This window comes from Rhopalosiphum maidis, chromosome 4, assembly GCF_003676215.2.
Source record: "Rhopalosiphum maidis isolate BTI-1 chromosome 4, ASM367621v3, whole genome shotgun sequence".
Classification (NCBI taxonomy): domain Eukaryota; kingdom Metazoa; phylum Arthropoda; class Insecta; order Hemiptera; family Aphididae; genus Rhopalosiphum; species Rhopalosiphum maidis.
The window spans coordinates 2,594,829-2,616,666 of NC_040880.1; the positions used below are offsets into that span (position 1 = coordinate 2,594,829).

General features: G+C 23.9%; 2 protein-coding genes across 2 annotated transcripts; one reads left to right on the top strand and one right to left on the bottom strand.

The window, feature by feature from the left end:
- Positions 1-505: 505 nt before the first annotated feature.
- LOC113550704 (gamma-tubulin complex component 2-like) lies at positions 506-7,178 on the top strand. Its single transcript, XM_026952713.1, has 16 exons — positions 506-552; positions 633-794; positions 917-1,067; positions 1,586-1,742; positions 1,826-1,954; positions 3,082-3,236; positions 3,379-3,507; positions 3,578-3,754; positions 3,828-3,987; positions 4,066-4,243; positions 4,301-4,554; positions 4,858-5,029; positions 5,740-5,917; positions 5,972-6,115; positions 6,843-7,000; positions 7,115-7,178. Exons 1-16 carry the CDS (start codon positions 506-508, stop codon positions 7,176-7,178), a joined length of 2,415 nt encoding a protein of 804 aa, XP_026808514.1.
- LOC113550697 (yemanuclein) lies at positions 7,029-21,631 on the bottom strand. Its single transcript, XM_026952700.1, has 20 exons — positions 21,283-21,631; positions 17,357-17,449; positions 16,727-16,837; positions 16,281-16,412; positions 16,073-16,168; positions 15,781-16,000; positions 15,369-15,494; positions 15,077-15,290; positions 13,749-13,901; positions 13,586-13,666; positions 13,042-13,131; positions 11,655-11,837; positions 10,991-11,498; positions 8,621-8,770; positions 8,375-8,536; positions 7,975-8,304; positions 7,756-7,895; positions 7,642-7,696; positions 7,461-7,545; positions 7,029-7,401 (listed from the first exon to the last, which is right to left on the bottom strand). The coding sequence occupies exons 1-20, from the start codon at positions 21,427-21,429 to the stop codon at positions 7,388-7,390; spliced, it is 3,090 nt and encodes a 1,029-aa protein (XP_026808501.1). The 5' UTR covers positions 21,430-21,631; the 3' UTR covers positions 7,029-7,387.
- Positions 21,632-21,838: the final 207 nt, after the last annotated feature.

Here is a 21,838-nt window from a genome sequence, read left to right on the forward strand (position 1 = left end):
TCTCTCCGATGAAAAATTGGAATTTTTACAGTTAGAACATTAAGCCGAGGTGGCTGCAGTTTACGATTTTTAAATTTGGTATCACAATAAATTATAACAGTATAGTATATATTTTAATGTTGTTTTAATATTTAAAAGAATTAAGGCTTTTAATTATTTCACTATTATTGATTAACTAATAACAAGTAACAACTCAGTTGAATAAACTTAGTAAACTGTAACTTAACATTAATGATCTAGTGGTAGGTACTGGAACTGTGACAAAATGTACTCTGGTGCAACTGTGTATGGATTGTTCACTCAAACTACTTATCAACATTCCCGCCATGCCCAACAACAATTCTTGATAACACATTGTTAAGCTTGTCATTTTACCATACATAATATTATCTATGTTTATACAATTCTGTTTTTTACATTTCCGTTAAAATAATTTAGAAATCAAAGAATGAAATACTAACAAAATAATGTTTAAAATTTTATAACTAAACTTTTATATAAAACAATGGACCGTGCAAGAATACCAATCGAAGAAATTATTACGAGTTTCAAGTAATTTTATAAATTTCATGTTTATCGATATTTTATATAGGTAAAATGTAGCATCACTTAACTCGTTGTTTTTTATCTAGATCAACTAGTACCGTTGAAGATATATTTGATAAATTGGAGGTATGGAATCGCAATGATTCTCAACAAATTCCACTTGAAAATTCAAAAGAGCGTGCATTACAGAAACTGTTGCATAATTGTGATGATAAAGATAAATTAAAAGAAAAAGCACAGTGCATTGAGTTAGTAAATATTTAAGTTTTTAGTAGAAAAATACAAAAATTTGGAAAAATATTAAACTAACTATACCTATTGTTTATTTTTACAGATAATTAATTAATTAATGACTGATTTTTTTTTTCAGGAATCATAAATTGGCAAATAAATTTATGGAATTAGTTCAAGAAATAAGAGAAGACAAAAAATTAAAAGCATTTATGGAAAAGCGGTATAAAGAATATGAGAAAGATACAAGTTGTTCAGAAGTTGCACAATATTATAAAGATGAAATTGAGGTATGTTACTACATTTAGTACTACTACTTGAGAGTAAACAATAAATAGTAAAAAAATTAAACATTAGACTGATAGACATATTATGTATTAATGTATATATTATAATATTATATTGTATTCCTAAATATTATTAATTTAATTTTAAAACTAATTACTTCTTTTTTCTAGAAGATTTACAATTTTTAATTAGACAATTTTCTGATATAAATCAAAAATTAAAGATAATATTATATTTTCAAGATAATTATTTGTATTTCTTCGTTCTATAATTTAAATCAAGTAAATTATAATACTAATATATGTAGTCAAAATAACAAAAATTGAGTCATATCATCTGGCATTTGATGATTTAATATTAATATAACTCAATAAAAGAGCTATTATTTTTGAAATAATTCTATTCCTCATAAAATAGTCTAGACAGGAGTCTTTAACCTATGGTCTGTGGCAGGACCCTGGTATAAACAATGCAAAAAAATTATTTAAATAATCTTTGTATTTAAAATATTTTTTCATAGAAAAGAAATGAATTTCAAAAACAAAGACAAATGAAAAAAGAAATTAAAGAGAAGAAAGTGGTCTTGAAAAGAAGTGTTTGCAAACAAACTCCACTTTGGAAAAACTTAAGAAAATATCAAGCCCTAGATTACTTTAATATACCCATGACATGTTATAGTATGATTATTCATTGTCTTATTTTTAATATATTCAATAATCATACTTAAATAAATCTTTAATTATATTGTTTTTTATTATAGACACCACAAATCCAGTAGAACACGACTTAGTTGGTGATATTTTGTCTTGTCTTCAAGGCTTCCATACAAAATTTATTATTCCAAACAACTTTGAAATACCACTTACTTTCAATATTAATGAGGCCATAGGTTTGTTAATAAGATAAAAAAAAAAACACTCTAAACTTGATAATTATTTTTAGGAACACTTGTAATATAATAATAAAGAAAATATGTACAAAATAAAAATCTTAAATTAAACCACTTTTAGAATAAAATACTATTAATACATATTTCTTTATATATATATCGTATGCAGTGGTGTAATTTGGGAAACATATCAGGGCCCAAGGGTTGCAAAAATGACTGAGGATGCTCAAAACCCATGGGGGCTTTGTTCCCACCCCCCAACGTTATACAAACAATGTTTTAATATATTATATTAATATAAAATACATTATAAATCTATGATTCTTCTTGGATACATGTAATTGTTATTTAAAATTTTTATGGTTAATACATAGTACACAAACATTAATTTTATTTAAATTTTAAATCATATAATCTTTCATAATTCAAATGTATCCAAATCATATATCAATTGTTTTTAATTTTAAAATTGTAGGCTGTAGTAGTCTCATTGTTGTTCTCTATTTTAATGTATTATAGTAAACTGTAATCAATTATATTATTTTCATTGTTGGAGTATTGATATTATTTAATCTCAATTTTCTCATTCTTCAACATTCTTTATTTCATAATTAATTAAGAGGACGTAGTACCCACATATGTTGTCATCGTCCTATACACTCACGACATGGCAAATTTTTGTTCATCAATTTCAATATTGTACTGTTAGTTTTGATAAAAGAGTGAACTGTCCTATTATAAAATGTAAAAGCTATGTGGAGTCTTGGATAATAATCTTACCTTTACATTTTATAATAGGTTAGTTCACTCTTTTATCAAAACTAACAGAACAATATTAAAACTGGTGGACAAAAATTTACCATGTCATAAGTGTATAAGACGGAAACAACACATGCTAATACGTCCTCTTAACTAAATAATTACTTATTTATTTATTTTTTTTTATTATCTAGCGATAAACCATAAATATGAAAATTTCAGGGGTTGCAGAATAGTACTTTTTATTGTATATGTTTCTTATACCAATTTTAACTAGAATTAATTCTATTGTTTAATATATCATAATACACTTGTTTTAATTTTATTTATTTGGTGTTGTATGCTAATTTGTTTAATTTTCTGCCTAGATCCACAGTTTAAATGTATAGTGCCAAAAATACTTAGACTCGTATCAGCTTATACCATTATTTGCAGATATAGTGAAGAAAATCGTCAGAGCCATAATGGATATGTTAATCAAGCATTAGCTTGTTACATAAGTAAATTTATACGTGATTATTTGGTAAGCGTTTTTAATGACTATTTTATTAAATTTTACCTGGTAACCATATTGGTGAATATAATATTATAGAATTTATGTTTTTTCTCAACTAGAGACTTAAAAGATAGAAATATATAAATTTGTACAATTATTATTTTTATAGAACTTTATAATATGTCTTGAAAATCAACACAAGTCTGGAGAACTTGGTCTACAATCATTATCATTTGCTGCCCAGGCTCATGTTTACAAAATAGAATTTGTAGCCCGTATTGTATCAATAATAACACAAGTATTTATTATTAAACTTTGGAATTTTGGAAATATTTATACTTATTTGAATATTTACTTATGAATGTTAGGAAAAGAAGAAAGGAGGTCAGACTTTATCAGTTTTACATGAAGAAATGACTCAATGTTATATTGATGAATCACTTAAAAAACTTTTGGCAGGAATGGTTGAAGTATCAACTATTCCATTTTTCCAATCATTAGAAAAGTGGATTTTTAAAGGACAAGTATTTGATCCTTGTGAGGAGGTATTTACCAGATTTTTGTTATCATTATTTTTTTTTAATGTATATTATGAAGTTTTATTTTGTTTTATTTTAGTTTATGATTAAATGTGGTAACCTAACATTGAGTGATGACACAGAGAAATATTGGAATAGATGTTATACAGTTAGAAATGAATATGTTCCATCTTACTTGGAAAAATTTAAAGAAATTATCTTACGAACTGGAAAATACTTAAATGCACTTTATCACTGTAGTAAGTCATAAATTATTATTTTTAACTATTTTACTAACATGACAAAATGAATAATTTTTTTTTTTTGTTTTATCGTAGACATTCCAAATAAATCAAATTTGATTTATACATCAACTAATAATGAAAAACTAGTATATTCTATATGGTGTTCTGATTCAACAAATTATCTCAAAACTATTAATAATGCTTATATGTTTGCAAGTAGTAGTCTATTAAATGTATTACTAATTGATTATGACCTTATGAACAGATTAAAGTAAAAATTAATTTTAAAATTAGTAAAGAATCATTGAAAAAATAATATTTATTTCAGATCAATTAAACGCTATTTTTTACTAGAACAAGGAGATTTTGTAGTACATCTGTTAGATGTATGTGATGAAGAATTGAAAAAACCAACAGATGATATTGTTTACAACCGATTGGAATCATTGTTAGATATTTGTTTACGAGTAAATGTTGGATGTGTAGATCAATACAAAGATGACATTAAAATGGAATTAAAAAAAGATCCATTGAGTTTTCAAATATTTAAAATACTTGCTATTCAAACTGAAAAAGAAAAAGGTAAAAGAAAAAGTATTTATTTAAATATTAATGTGTATCCATTAAGGTAAGTTATAAATAATTATAGTTATAGCAATTATATACAAATTTGTCTTTTTAGTTAAACTAAAAATAAAAAACTTGTATTCAAATGTAATAATTTTCAAAAATCTATTAAAAAAATATTAGTCAAAAGCTCAGAAAATAATTTATTTTTGGAAACAAACATAACTGAGTACCAACATTATATTCAGTTATTATGTAATTACAAAATAAAATTTTCATACTAAAATATAAATGTATTTGTATTTATATTTTAAATAGATTATACAAACTTTCAACCATCTTCAAATTTATTGGGAATACAATCATTCTGTTTGGGATTAACAACACAATGGCCAGTGTCTCTTATATTTAATGAAACTGTTATTTCAAATTATCAAATATTATTCAGATTGTTATTATTATGTAAAAATGTTGAACGGCAACTACTTAAGTAAGTGAATCAATAATATTTAGTAGAAAATATTTATGTCATATTATAGGTTTCCAAGTTGACTGAGTAAAAATTAAAGCTTTTGAAATTTTCATAGTGAATTTTTAATGAAATTTATTTTTAATGATGATAATTTATTATCCTAATAATATATTTTGATATGTTTATTTTTTATTAAATAATAATTTTGATACAATTATTTAATAACAAGTGTAAACTTATTTTTTTAGTTTTTAATTTAATGTTTAAAAAAAATCAATAAGAAATAATTGAATGTACGTATTAGTAAATATTGGTTAAAAAACACACATATATATATTTTGATTATTAGTTCTTTAAAGTCAGAAATATTTAGAATACTTTGCACACGAGTAAACTGCTTAGAAAAGTGGTTCGTTATATAAAATTGTCATATCATTTTCTAAAGCATTTAACATGTACTTTCAGTTATTATGCAACTAAAAAAAAAAAGTTTTATAAGCCAATCACAATAATAACAGTTTTAAATAGAAAATGTACTTAATCAACTTATGAAACATTTCCCTGGAGTTTTTTTTTGAAGAATAAAATATACCTATACATTAGAAATTGTACATCTGTGGTTTTGATTCTAATTTATTTTTTCATTTTTGCATGTGCTGGGGTGAAAAGTCTTGGTTTTGCATCAATAAAACTTAACTCTATTAATTAATAATTTTTCATTGTTATAGAGTATGGCTATGTGACAAACATTTAAAAAAGATACCCAATACTTCAGCAATAACCTACAAGAAAGCTTTTAACTTAAGACAAAACATGTTATTATTTGTTCAAAATCTTGAATATTACATGTTTGAAGAAGTAATTGAGACACAGTGGCAAGCTTTTACATCTGCTATTCAATACAAAGTATTTATACTTCATAAAATTGTTAACTTTTTATTGATAGCGTTGTTTATCTAGGTGAAAAATGTTGATGAGCTATTAGATGAACAACAAAAATTTTTAAACCTTTGTTTAAAAAATTGTATGGTTACCAATCCAGACTTAATGAAAAGTAGTCGTTATTTATTAGAATTATGTACAGAGTTCAGTGATTATGTTTTAGTAAGTTAAATTTTATCTTGATTATTGACAACTCAATTTTATTATCAGTGCTATATAGTTTATTAACATCAGCTTAACTAAGTAGAGATTTAGGAGGCTTAAGCTCCTTCATATTTATTGGATATTAAGTCATGATAAATATTTATTCAATTGAATAAGCTCAAGTATACTACAAGACTGTTTCTTAAACTTAACAAATGCCTTATGAGCCACAAAAAAAGATATAAAATTAATGTATGTTATTATATAATATAGCTTTATCATCAATTAGGGTTTGATGTATTATAAAAAACAATAAATACTGATAATAATGAGTTGATTATTTTATGAAAAAAGATTAATTAATATTTTGTCAGTATCTATTTATTTATACATTAAAACTTACATTTTATTATTTTTATTAATCAAGTAATGTTATAATTCATAAAAACTTTTTGAATAAAAAAATGTTTCTCAACACTTAATACAGATGTGATTATTTGTTTCCAACATTGTTATGTTAATGGCTATTATTGTAAAATAAAATATGGTTAAATATGAATTTATTGTATTTAAGAATGTTATCATTTATTGTTATTTATAAAACTCTTAAACTGTGATAAATTTGTACTAAAATAATTTTTATTTTTTGTATTTAAATTTAGATTGGTGTTTTATGTTAATCATTAATTTAATTGCTTTTATCAAACATGACTAAAATTTAAATAATTAATTTATACTGTTTCAGTTATCCAAAAGTCATCTTAATCACCTGAAACTGGATTTTGAAAAAAATATACAAATATTAGAAAACAAATTTACAGCTGCAATGATTGACCTTTTAAAATGTATAAGAAAAATGAGTCGTTTAGACAGTGGTAATATTATATACAATTTTTTGTACAGGTAAGAAAATACAATAAAAAAATTAAACTTATGATAAGACCTATGAAAAAAAATAGGTTATAAAATATAATTAACAACAATGTACTAACATTATTATGTTCTTGTTATGTTTAGAATGGACTTTAATGGAATGTACACTGAGCAAATAAATATGGATGATACAATATTATATACATGAATATTTATTTTTTAAATATACCTAATGTACACATTACTTTTTTTTTACATTAATCACGAGGTCTATCCTCAATAATTATAATACTACTAGTTTAATATAATACTAATTATTTAAATAAAAATAAATTATTCTCAGATAGTGAATTCAAGATATTTCTGACTGTATCAAATATCTTTATAGTATATTAGTATATATAAAATACATTTACTTTATTCATTTTTATCTGAAATTTAATATTGTAATTAGTGCAAATTTAATGTAACTCATACTAAATTAACTTACTACTGTATGTTATTGAATTATGACTCATTTTATCTTTATTTGATTTTGTATTCAATGTTGAAAAGAATTGTTGCTGAAATAAGTTCTGAAATTATTTGTATTTATAAATATTAATTTAACTTGTTGTAGTTTTAGAAGTATTAGAAGTATAATTAAGTGTGCCAGTAATAAATCGACTTACATCTGACATTTGAGCATTAGTTTGTATAAGACCATAGTGTGGTATACCATGTTTTCTGTAAAAGCGATCAATTAAAAAACAAACTTCCTATGAGTAATAACAATAATTAATTACTGAAAACTTTCTGTAGTTAGCCGCGAAGTGGATTCTTCAGTTTTCACCATGTGCTTAAGAAACTCATCCTTGAAACCAATACTCATTTTTGGAATACCTATTGTTGTCCCATGAGTTGATTTACTAATTGTGCTGCTTGACTGACAAAAAAAAAAAAAAAAAATAAACACAACTTAAACTAATATCACTGTTGAAATCAATTTATCAACAAATACATACTGTACTATATGAATTCCTAAAAGCTGGATGATGGATGACTCCCAGTGGTGAACTACTAACCAGTGTGTCCGATGAATGAGAAGTATACATAGACGAATGTTTTTTGAAAGTATTATCATTAGTGGTTTGTGACGAGCAAGATAATCTATTCAAATCTAACAATTCTTGAATAACTTCTTGTGCTTCTTTTTCCGCAAGTTCAGTACTGGATGATCGATGGCTTGATGGTGTTCTAGATGCTGTATTTCGGTCACTATGTGACCAATCTGAATAATCATTTTTGATTTCTTGTTTGACTACGACCGAGGTTGGCGATTTAGTCTCATCTTTCTGAACACCAAATTATAAGTTCATTAATTATTAAAATCATAGTAAGAAAAATTAACCATTATCCACGTACAATTTTATAGAAACTACTATTAGTGGTAAATTGTGAGGGTAATGGTAACGTATTGTCCTTTAAAGATTCATTGATTATTTGACTTAACATATCCTTAGCGGTCGACTTGTTTTCACCTTTTATACAGTCTAATTTATTTATAGACGAAATTGAATTATCATCCTTAATTAAAAAATACAAAACAAAAAAATTAATTTTTTTGTTTAATTAGCTTATAATATACAATAAATATATAAGTAAACCAACTTTTGGTTTTGTGTTCTGTCGATCAACAGTAAAACTATTGGTTGATAACCTTTGTTGATCAGGCAAAGGTTTATTATGCAATTCCTGAAGCAATCTTTGTTTTCGCGAAATTGGCTGTTGAATCATGTGCTTTGGGCTAATTTGCAAATCCTGCAAACATGTTCAAAATATTGACAAAACCTAATTTTATTTAAATAGTGGAGTTTACCTAAAAGTTGTGTCGCTACACGTTTATAACTAAAATTTACATATTTATGTTAAAATTGATAAAAACAAATGAAATCCATTTCATTATTATGTGTTGTCTTATTAATTTTGCTTAATTTATATTTTAATAAATTACTTTAAAATAAAGTTAGGAACATTAGTTATACTATATCAATTTTTAATTTGCTTAGTAGTTAATATCCATGGGTGCCTATATTAACAACTCCTTAATAATACTAGTTCAAATAATTAGTATGCCAATCTATCTTTGCGTGTCATTGGTAATATATAATACTGCAGCTATAGGCGCCAATTTTTAAAAAACTTAAAGGGTGCCTTGGTATCATAGGCATAAATGTACTATTTGAGGGATGAGGCTTAGCCACTAGTCAATATTATGTCCCTGTAAAATCCAATATTCTAATGGGTGCCCAATACCCCATGGTAATATTTTAATGGGTGCCGGAACCCTCGGACACCCATGTACATAGCGCCTATGACTGCAACTATTCTAATATAAAAATAAAATAATATTCCACCATAATGAAATAAATTAGCCAATTTAAATAATAATTTTTAAGATATCAAAAGAAATATCATTCAATGACATAACTAACTAATTTTAAGACAAAATATGGAAAAAGCCAGAAACCATTACCATTAAAATGTTAGATTAAACGATCCACATCCATGTCATTAATATATTATTTATTAATCATTAAGCAATGAATACGAATCAAGTACCATTTGTCAAATTTAGAACAAATCTAAGTCAATAAACTATGTACCACATAAAAGTATATAACAATGAACCTTTTTATATTTTAACATTATTGAAAAATATATCAATAAAATGAACTATTTACTTAGATTAATTAATTATCAACCTCTTCTGCAACAAGTATATTTTAGGCGGTACACACATATTACATATATTTTAATTATTTGTCGGCAAAAGGGTTATTGTTCCATTTTTAATAGGTTTTAAAAAAAAAATAACAAATAGATAATATTAATATATTAAAGATAGGACTGTTTGTAAAATTAAAGATAAATGCAACGTAATTAATGGCATTTATATTAATGAGAGTCAACATATACAACATATTGTCTATTAACCATGTATAATTAATCAGCCTCATTAAACATAGATCAATTTACCAGTCCATTAATTTATTTTTGACAAAAATTAATTTTATTATAAGTAAAAAAGTTAAATACCTACATTGAATTATTTTGTAAAGGGACGATCTCAGTGTTATAATCTTTTGAATCTATTTTTTTCAACTAAACCTTCACTTGATTCAATTTGTATTATCTTTGAAGGCAACTGTACATTGCCCACAGATCTATAAAAATGTTATATATCTATGGCATTGCCCCTTTCCTAGTTCACACTAAATGTGGGCTTTCAATAATAAAAAAGAGGAGAGTTATCTGGTAATTTAAAAATAATTAACGATATGTTAACCAAAACAAACACATTGATGTATAAAAAAAAACACTGTAACTGTATTTAAATGTAAATTTTTTCTTTTCATTTTACTTAATAGATTTAATAAATGTTTACTATAGTAACTCAGATTTTTATGTCAGCATTTTAATTGAAATCAATAACATATAATTAGTAATTACTAATTACAGATAAAAATCAATCCTTCATTTATACAATCATAGATTATCAATAAAAAATTATAATCACCAAAAAACTGTTTAAAACTATGAACGTTAACATAGAACAAGATATTAATAACAAACACCTTGAAGTGCAAAACCAAGTCAATAAAAAACTGTATGTTACTATGTGACTAGATATAGCTTGTTACATGCATAAAACAGAATAAAATAAATAAGTGTGAAATAAGGAAAAGAACTATAGCCAATGTGTACATTAATATATTAATAGTTTTGTAAATTGATCAAAAGCATTCATAAAACAAAAATGTAATACTATTGATTAATTTAAAATTTATAAAACTAATTGTAATTTGAACATATCATTTTATTAAGCCATAACAAATGTAGTATCAAAAAAATAAATATATATATATTGTATAAAAAAAAAAAAAAAATAAAAAAAAAAAAAATAGAAACTTTATTCAAAATAATATATTTGTTTCAGTGGATAAAAAACTAACATATTCAAACATTATTCAATCTTACCGTTTTTGAAGGGCTGTTATTATCTTTTGAGGTATTATTGCAAATTTCAGTAACATCTTTTAATTTGTTACATGTATATGATATTGGACTGGATTTAATTGGCGATAAATCTAATATATCTCCACTAGGTGCATCTGTTTTTACAATAACACTGTTGTTTTCAGATTCTTTTTGTTTACAGCCATTAATTGCCGTAGTCGTAATAGTTGCCTGATAAGGACAAGTATCATTACTTAAAGTACTAATAGCCACTGTGTGAGGAGGACTATAAAATTGCTTTGCAGCAGATTTCAAAGCAGTTGTAGATAATGTTGCAGGTGGAGTTTGACTAGTTGATTTAGTAGTTGTTCCTGTGTTAAGGTCAGACATTTTTGAAGATTTTTGTTTATTCCATTTATGCAATTTGTTCATGGCAGAATTAGAAACTTTATGTTCAGAAGCCAATTTAATAGCACTTAGTAATTTAATTGGGCTATTGTGTAATGGTTGTTTTTTTGATAGTTTAGGCCTGCAAAAAAGTGTTTTTTTTTTCAAATTATCTTCTATGATTTAATCACTAAATTTAAAATTTAAAGATAAATAAGGTAAATAGGTAAAAAAAAAAAGAATAAAAAGATACAAATACTATATTTACAAAAGTATGAATACAAAATTTAAATATTACCTAGAATCCTTTTCTTTTACTTTGAGTTCCTTTAAAATATTGGTAGACTTCATCCACCCATTAGGCCATAATGGTTTGATTTGATTATTAATGAATTGGGTAATAAACTCCTCTATCGGATGGGATCTTCTGATTTTAGAATAGGTAGTTTTTCGGATATTAATAATTTCTCGTACTAATGTTCTAAAACAATTAATTAAGCAACACTGTTAATTAATTGTAATGATATAAATATGTAATTAATATTTTTAATCATCTTTATGCAATAATTTGACATATTATTAAAATCAAAGGATTTAAACTTGAGAGTTAAAATGTTTGTATACATTTCTCTTTTATAATTAACTATTTAGTTGAAAAAGTAGAGCTTAATAAATAAAAACAAACATATCTAATCTGCAGCTAAAAAAAATAGTTATGGTTCAAAGAATTTTAAACCAGCAACTACTAACTCTTTTGGGATAATATTTCTGTGGGCTAACTAATATCTAAAAATATGTAATATTGTAGGTACTGATAATATTATAATAATAATTTATATAAATACACAATGGTGTCATAATAAAAATTATTATCATATCAAATAAAACAATTTATTTTTTCTAACTATACAGAGTACATTACAAAGTTCTGACAAAAAAAAACTTGTGTTTTAATCAATAATTTTTTTTTTTTTTTCATAAAATCAATAGATGCTTGTACTACTCATGAAATATAAATATTTAACATTTTTTTTTTTTTGGTACAGATAAAATAAAAATGTTTATATTATTTATATTACACATGTAGAAGTTTCTATTAATTTTATACAATTTTTTTTTTAAATATTAATTACAACACAAGTTATTTAATTTGTCAGAACTTTGTGAAACACTATGTATAGCAGCCAATGAGTTTAATATGCAAGATATTAAAAATTATTATCATTAATTTAGAGATTATCATTAATGAAAAAATGTTTCATAATATCAATATTGTTTAAATTGTTTTCGATTCAGAACATAGACACCTAAAACTTTGTTACTAGTGTTTCATTATACACAATTTCTATTACCAAAAAAACGTACCAATTTATCACTCATTTTATTTATAAGTTAAAAGACAAACAACTCTGATCACTTAAACAGAAAATCTATATTGTTTGCATGTTGAATAATTGAAAATAAATAGTTAGGTTATTAGAAAATAATTATTTTTACTAATTTTTATAGTATTAATTAATTTACTTAATGGAAATAATAAATAAAAATATAAATTATATATTCAATAACGTAATCACGTATAATTTTTACTGATATTTCGAGGTATAACTTCAATATTGATATTGAAAATGACAGAAAATTGTCTTTGACATGATATTGATATTATAGTACAACAAAAATTATACCTAAACTCTTCATTCCAAGGAAATTTACGACGTGGCCGTTTAGGTCCATGTTTTGATTTCAATCCATCATTAGAAGTTCCATTAACAGTCCTGAAAAATTTTAGAATAAAAGGAATTTTAATATAATTTAATCATAATTAACAAATAGATAAAATAAATAATCAAAAAAAATAACATTTTGTCTCATAAAAAATTTAAAATATTTAATCTTATGTTATGACTCTAACATAAGCTATGATTGGTAGCATATATACAATAAAAATTGAATACACATGCTATAATTTTAAAATTAATTAAATAAAACTTTTCAATAGTTGTTTTTAGTGATGCATTTTTTTAGTATCGATATTGTTTCACAATACCGTAAAATGATATTGAATAACAAATGGTATCAATATCTATTACTAAAAATAAATGTATTGTCAATTTATTTTACACTTTTATGAAAAAGGTTAGGTTACTCCAATCTAATAAATGTAACATTAACTTTTATGCTTTATTATAACTTAAAATATTTAATACCATTGAAAAAACTTGAACATACCTTTGATCTAAAACTTTATCGCAATCGAGATTATGTTGTTCAATAACTGATGGTAATATTTTTTCAATTGCATCTTTTAACCTAAAAATGTAAGATATAATTTTATAAGGGATAATCTAAAATAAAAATATTTTATAAATATTCAAACATACTAAATGCTTACCGTTCAATTGGCTCAGTAATTTTTTCTTCTTCTAAATCAACTAGCTTATTTACTTGTTTTACAAGCTTTTCTTTATTACATAACATATGCTCAGCTAATGTTGCATAGATTGGTTGTGCATTAAATGATATTACTTCTTTTTGATATTCAAGACTAAAACATATTAATAAACATTAAATAATGATGTCCAATTTTAGAATAATTCTTTTACTAGCATATTTTTTATTATTTCAATATGTTCATAAGTTACTCTAACTTTAATACAGTAGAACCTCGATTATCCAAACTAATTGGGACCGCACCAAGTTCAGATATTATGCAAAAGTTCGGATATCGGAAATAAAAAATTTTTTTTCAAACAGTTAAATATTTTATAAAATATACATATTTATTATTATTAATATTTTATTAGAATTACATACATTAAATGTATATAGAAACGTATAATATTAGTTATATTTTTTTGACAAAATTATCGATTTTTATTTAATGATGAGCTGCAATGCGCTTTTCTGCAGTCAAGTCGCAAATACGATTTTTAATGTTCGGATAACAGAACGTTCAGATACGCTAATTGCAGTTCGTATAACGGAGGTTCTACTGTACATATAAAAAAAAACTGAAGGCCCTACATTATATTCTTACATTTAAAATTTTAAAATGATAAATTCACTCTAATATTAAATATATAACCCAGTAAAATGTACCCTAAAAGTAAAAAACTACTATTCTATGTATTAGTTAGAAACACATTATTTAATAGCATAAAAATGTCTAATAAATCAACTAAATTTTGTTATGAAAATTGTTTAGCATATAATTTTCAATACAAAAATAATAAAATGTATTAAAAACAAAATAAATAATTTATAATATAAAGAAAAAGTATTTGAACTTTAAAAATAATTTAATATAATATTTTAATGTAGCACATAAAAGTCAATTAAAAAAATGTTTATATTATGCTTTGTGTTTTTGGGAAATTCATTAAAATAGATTTTTGCCTAGGCTAAGTAATATATAGACTGATGCTTATTAATATATAATTGTCTGTAGTAAGTTGAATTTTAAAACTATAACTGAGAAAAAAATGAAAACAAATCGCTATGAATTTTTAACTTTATAGAGACACATTGTTTACTATAAATTTATTAATGTACTAACTATATATTAACTAGCTGAATAACCTGGCTTCGCTCATGTGTTAAATAATCAATTCATATATAAATTGGTTTTTTGGACATTAATAGTAAGTTGAATTTAGATAGATAATATAACAAAAAAAAAAAAATAAAGATCAGAAAAAAAAAGTAGTAATTATATTATACCTTAATAGATTTAAATTTATTTCTTCTGAAAAAATGTTTGAATTATTTTTTATTGCTACTTGAGCTTCAGTCTTAATTGATTCTATAATATCCACTATAATTTTAGGAAGTTCTTCTGTTGCATTATTAATACCATTGGATATTGGTACATCAATACTGATAGGTGGATTTATTACAATCTGAGTACTTTTAACAGTATCATTCTCTAAATTCACTGAAATTAATAATATATAAATTATTTAATTTTTAAAGTAACCCATATTTACACATATATATATATTTATATACTGACATGAAACGGTTGAAGGTTTTGAACGACCATATATGACAGATTCAATTGTTTCAATAATAGAACTAACATTATTTTCTGTAGTAAGTGCTTCATCAGAAGATAAGGGTAAAGTATCTTTTGAACAACCTAAAAAATAATTAAAAAATTTTATTAATAATTGAAACTAATTTTGCATTATTCTGAATATTCTTTTAATCAAACACATTTTACATGGTTTAATATAAAAGTTTTTTTTTTTTTTAATAAATATTTAAAATAATGAAGTCTTTTAAAATGTAAATAAGTAATCTGATACCAATTACCTAGGTAAAATACAGACAACAATTAACAGTAAATGTAATATTACAATGAAATGATATAGGGTAACAAGAATATCCTATTTTAAAATATCCGACTATAAAAATCAAAATACTTGGCTTGCATTCTGGTATCTGAACTCTTTTTTCTTGTATCAATGATTTAACTGTACTGATCTTCTTTTTTTTAGTTGGAATAATAGAACCAGTGCTATCAGAATCAATTGACTGTCTTCGTTTAACTTTGCCATTTACTGGAAGTGTTGGTGTACATATAGGTTTTAAAGATTCTTTTTCTTCATCAGAACAAGATGAATCATCAGATGTATCAGAAGTCTTTAAAACATAATATTAAAGTATTAAGATTAATTTTCACAATAAATAAATAATAATAGTTCTTACAAATACCTTAGTTTCAGTTAGCGAATTTTTTTCTGAATTATTTGAAACAGCAAAAGTAGGCAATTTTTCATCACTATCTTCTATTACAGTGTTTATAAAATGCTAAGAACATTTAAAAACAACATTTATATTTTAATTTTTAAAATATAAAACCTTTATTAAATAATATAGCAATAATTACAACATGTACTTGCAACATATTACCATACCATACCTTACGAGGTTGACTAGATTTTATTTCTTCAGAATCTTCAGACATATAAACATTTTTGAATTCTAAAGAACCAGAATTTACATAATAACCACCATGCTTTGTTTCAACTTCATTTGGCATGACTTCATCGCACTATATTTAAAGACAAATAATATTATTAATATATAAAAACAAAACAACTATTAATAAAAATAATATAAATTAATCACTAAAATGGATTATAGTGGATTATACAGTTACATACTAATTACTTTAATTTTCTGTAATAGTGTATAATTTGATAAAAATAATAAATTGCAAAATTATAATCTCAAGGATATAAAATTATTAATTATGTCTATCAAATGGATTTAAATTTTTTTCAAACAAATATAAGTATTTAATAATATATACTTTATATTATGTTTTTTATAATAGAATTATTATTTAGTATACATAATACTTACAATTTCAGTATTGTCAATGAATGAATCATTTTCATCATAACCAGCCGCAAGTTCCGAATAGTTATAGAAGGCAGTTTTTTTCTTTTTCTTTTTCTTAACACCACTAAACCCCTATTAAAGACAAAATAAACATAATTATCATACAAACATAGGGGGGAGTATCTTTAGTACCCCCAAATTATTTTATGTTAATTTAGATTTTAATAGTATTATATATCCATAACCATAACATTAAAAAAATAGAGGGGCTTCAGTAACCCTAGTTTTTTCATTTAAATTGTATACAAACATAATTTGTTTAAATTATATTGAATTTTAAATTATTTATTACAACCAAAATTATCAGAATTGTTTTCATTATATATTAAAAGATGCTCTTGTCAGCAATAACCTTTAAAAATATTTTCAAAAATTGTTAATTCTTTTTTACTGTTTAATGAATCATTTTTTAGTTATAGACTATATGTAATATAGAAAATTTACAGCAGAAAAATAGTTTTAATGAATCTTATGATTAAACTAATAATGATCAATTTTTTCATTTTAGTGTAAAACAGTCATTATTATTAACTACTGATTAATTTACAATTATAATTTTATATTTAATAAAACATTCAATTGGAAACTTACATATTTTTGTTCATAATGGTCTGCCAATTGTTTTATAGATTCATCATTTTCTTCAAGAGTATAAGATTGCTGATCCCTTCTTCGACGTTTTTTCTATAACAATATACAAGAAAAACTATATAATATTTATATTACAAATAATAAACAAAAATACAAGATATTGTTTTTACTTTATTACATAACTTTCTGATTCTACATATTACATTGTACCATATAACTTCATTTTTCAATAAATTTCAATAATTTATTGTTTACTCTGTGGTCTTAAGTAAACGGTAAAAAAACCAAGGAAAAAGAAAAAAAGAAATTTCTAAGTATATTAGGTGTTTGATCATGAAGATTAAAAAATGATTAATTACATATATAAAAACTATGTAAGAATAATTATCCCGCAAAAAATGTTTGATATCAAATTATTATTATTAATAATTTATCAATTAATGAAAATATCTTATATATATATATAATCAACTATAAGAACATTATGATCTCTATATAGGGCAGTGTTTCCCAAACTTTTTTTCTGCTGTGCCTTTTTTTGGACACAATTTAGCCACGATGCCCTGCTATGAATAACACACACGAAAGACAGATCAAGAAAGTGCTCACGGTACCCTTAGGGGAACCGGGGTACACAGTTTGGGAACCGCTGACATAGGAAATTTCTAGTAATAAAAATGTATTTTACTCTATATTATACTTAGTTATATTGTATTTAATGTATAAAAATATAGGTACTAGGGAAATAGGCACCTATATAAAGATGAAAAATGAAGGATACACTTTTAACAGTTTTAACATAATTGTATGTAATGAAAAAACAACATTTTTTAAAAGAAATATTTTTTTTTTATTTCAATATTTTTAAAAATTAGTTTTATTATCTAAATATTATTTTTCTTAAGGGGATTAGATACCCATTGTTTTTAAGGAGTTTAATGTAGACAATTTCTATATGTGTTTTTATGGGTTGTACAAATGTGTACATAGTAGGTAATTAATTTTTATTTTTCATAATTAACTAATATATTTAAATTGTTTTTAAATTGTCCTTTTATACCTTGTTTTTCCAAGATTTGTTCTATTAATATTGTTATCTGCCTTATGATAAGAAATAGATACCAAAACAAGTTTTAAACCAGGATTATATTTAATTTAATCTTGTAATTTATTATAATAAATTATGAATATAACCATATATGTATATACACCATATTGTGTAGGGTTGAATACATATAGACAACTTATAGCAAATATATTACATAATACAGTGTAGCATGTACTTGAATTAACTTATTTTTATGAATAAGCATTGATGTTGTAGTAGCGAATTAAATTAAACTAAACAGTTACCATAACTATTTAATTCATTGTAAAATATGAGTGCCCAATTATATATATATAATTTGGTACTTAATTTATTTTTCTTTTGTAATACAATATCAAAATATGCTTCTTATTTATAACAATACATTTATCATAACTATGAACAATATTTGATTAACCTATAAAATAATAATTCATAATTGTTTTATTTAAGAAATTCCAATAAAGAATGCTCATGATACTTGTACACAGTATACCTACTAAGAATACAATAATAGGTTATAGAATTGCATGTAACTAAAAGCAGCACATAAAAAATAATATTAATAATTATAATATTTCTTGATTTTAAATTTAAATGAAATAACCAGCACCCACTATTAGCCATGGAAATTTAGTATAGAACACAATAATATAACATGTTTTATGGCATTATATGATCCAAAATAATAAATATATTATAATTGTAGAAAGTCTTACTCCCTACTAAATAATTTAATGATAAGATGTTTTTATTCATCATTTAAATGTATGGCCACACTGATAGGCAGAAGAAAATTGCACTAAGCCACTAACAAATAATAACAAAATTATAAAACGTATCATATACACCTAAATAAAACCACTCTAATTGAATTATATTTAATAATTAAATTATTTATTTATCATTTTATTTGTAAACAATAATACAAATATAATTAAATATTATACTAAGTTAAATGTTAAGGGTGATTTTGTAAATTATTAATTATTAATAATAAAATACATATATATATATATCCAATAAAAAGATAAAAAGGATAAATACCTAAATTAAAAATGTATTTTTGCAAGACCTTTAAATTGCAATTATAAAAACAAATAAACTAAAATTTTAGAAATCTAGGTATAGCTAATAGGTACCTAATCAAATAAATGTAATTATTATAAAACACTATTTTGAATATAGTTAGGTAATCTACCTATTATCTATACCATCTATATTTTGTTTTGAGTTATTTTTTTTTAAATACTTACATTAAGAATTACGGCAATTTTTTTTAAAGTCTAAAAGTAGATAGGTATATAGTAATCTTATAATTGTATTAGTTACATTCTTAATTGGTCTAGAACTATTAGTACATAAACTAAATTAACTATATTTAATAAAACAATAGTTTTAAATTTAACAATCCAGGAAGAATTTATTACTGAAGGAACAACTAATATTAATGGAAAATGTTGTCAAATTTCAAATATTCTAATTTCTAATATAAATTTACAGTTTAAACACTAATTCTCTACATGGAATTAATATTTCTAATTATCACTTCATTTAAAACAATAAAATATAATTACCTAGATACATTCATCAAGTATAAATTTACAGAGTATTGAAATTGTGGAAGCATAACAATTAAATATAACATTAAATCTTTCATACAAACCTACTTTCCACCCTTATGTAAGTATAATTTTATACCCTTATATTATTGTTTTTAATAGAAATTATTCAGGTAAGGCTTGAGAACAAAACCTTCATATTTGTCAGTACAAAATTTGTATTTTAAAGTTAACATGAACACAATTTAAGAAGGGGTATGTGTAATGACAAAAGTCAAGTTACTAATAATGTCTGGTATTACAATAGGTTAATTACTTTCTGTTCCCATTGTTTATATTTTCTTATATTGAATAAAAAATACACTTTTATTAAATGTTTATGAACAAAAATAAGTCTTATAGACACAGATAATTATTTAGAATAGGTAATAGTATTTTTTTAATCTGATAACTAATTTCATTATTTAATAATTTAAAATAATAAATATTTAAATGTATTATCACCAATTAAAATACCGGGTATATCATTATAATAGGCAAAACATGGTTGTTTCTTAGTTTCTTCTTTATAAAATAATACAAATGTCAAAAATTATATACCTCTAGTAAACAAAAATACAATATTAACAATAAATAAAATATTTTAAGACATTACATAATATGATAATTTAATTTAGGTATACGTATTTCTGGAAGTTTGAAATAACATAAAAAATCTAGGTATTCTAGTAGTCGATTAAATATACCAATCAATATTATTAAAAAAATAAATATACAATCTCACGGCTACCTCATAATAGGAATAATTTTTGCCAAAAATTAGTAGAAAATTCAATGTGGATATTAGAACATTGAGAGCGAGGAATCGAATACAACTAAATACTTATCAAAAAGTCGACCAATGTTTACAACAGAAAAATCGGTATGTCATAGGTATCATAATCGTTAATCGAGAGGATATATCAATGCTACAGTTATCGTGACAATAGCAGCCGACAAACATTAATACAACCGCAAGTCTGTGATCTCAACATTGTACTTATACATATGTATCCCGATATGTGTCGTGATTTATTATTATAATGTGATAATAATGCAATAATTATTAGTGTATTCATAAACACATAATATAATCATAATTGCAATTTGTAATACGTACGCGGATTATGCGTGAGTGTTGGTGCGTGTACTCACGTGTGTGTGTGTGTGTGTGTGTGTGTGTGAAGTATATACGCGTGTATTGCTAACATGTATAGTCTCGACTTCGTTGTACTTACCTCTTCGATGAGCAACTTCTGATAATTGAACACAGGATATCTGTTGTCAGTGGGTTCGAACAATTCGGCTTGTACCCGGATGGTGGGCGAGTACTGAGGATTGGATTTGGTTTCCGATTTTTTCTCAACAGTAAACGTATTTGACATTATAATCAGACAGACGGATGCACAATAATAACAACATCGACGGTCGGCCTACGTTAAGCGGACAGCACATGTTTCACGAAAGCGCAAAACTACCATACATGATCGGCGACAATCACAAACTGAAAACGGGGAATACGGACACGGAGCAACGGTATGAACCGTAACCAGTGACACCAAATGTCCAGTCCAAGTTCTGTAGTCCGACCGACCACACGACCCCGCGCTTTTGTGATTTTTCAAACCTTTAAGAGGATAGGACGCATCATTTATATTATAGTGTTATAAATAATACATTATATTATAAACGCATTAAAAATTTAAAACGTATTCTCAACGTCGCGTACAAATTTAATAAAATAATCTTATATTAGCCTATTAAATAGGCTCTTATAAGATTAGAGATTATTCA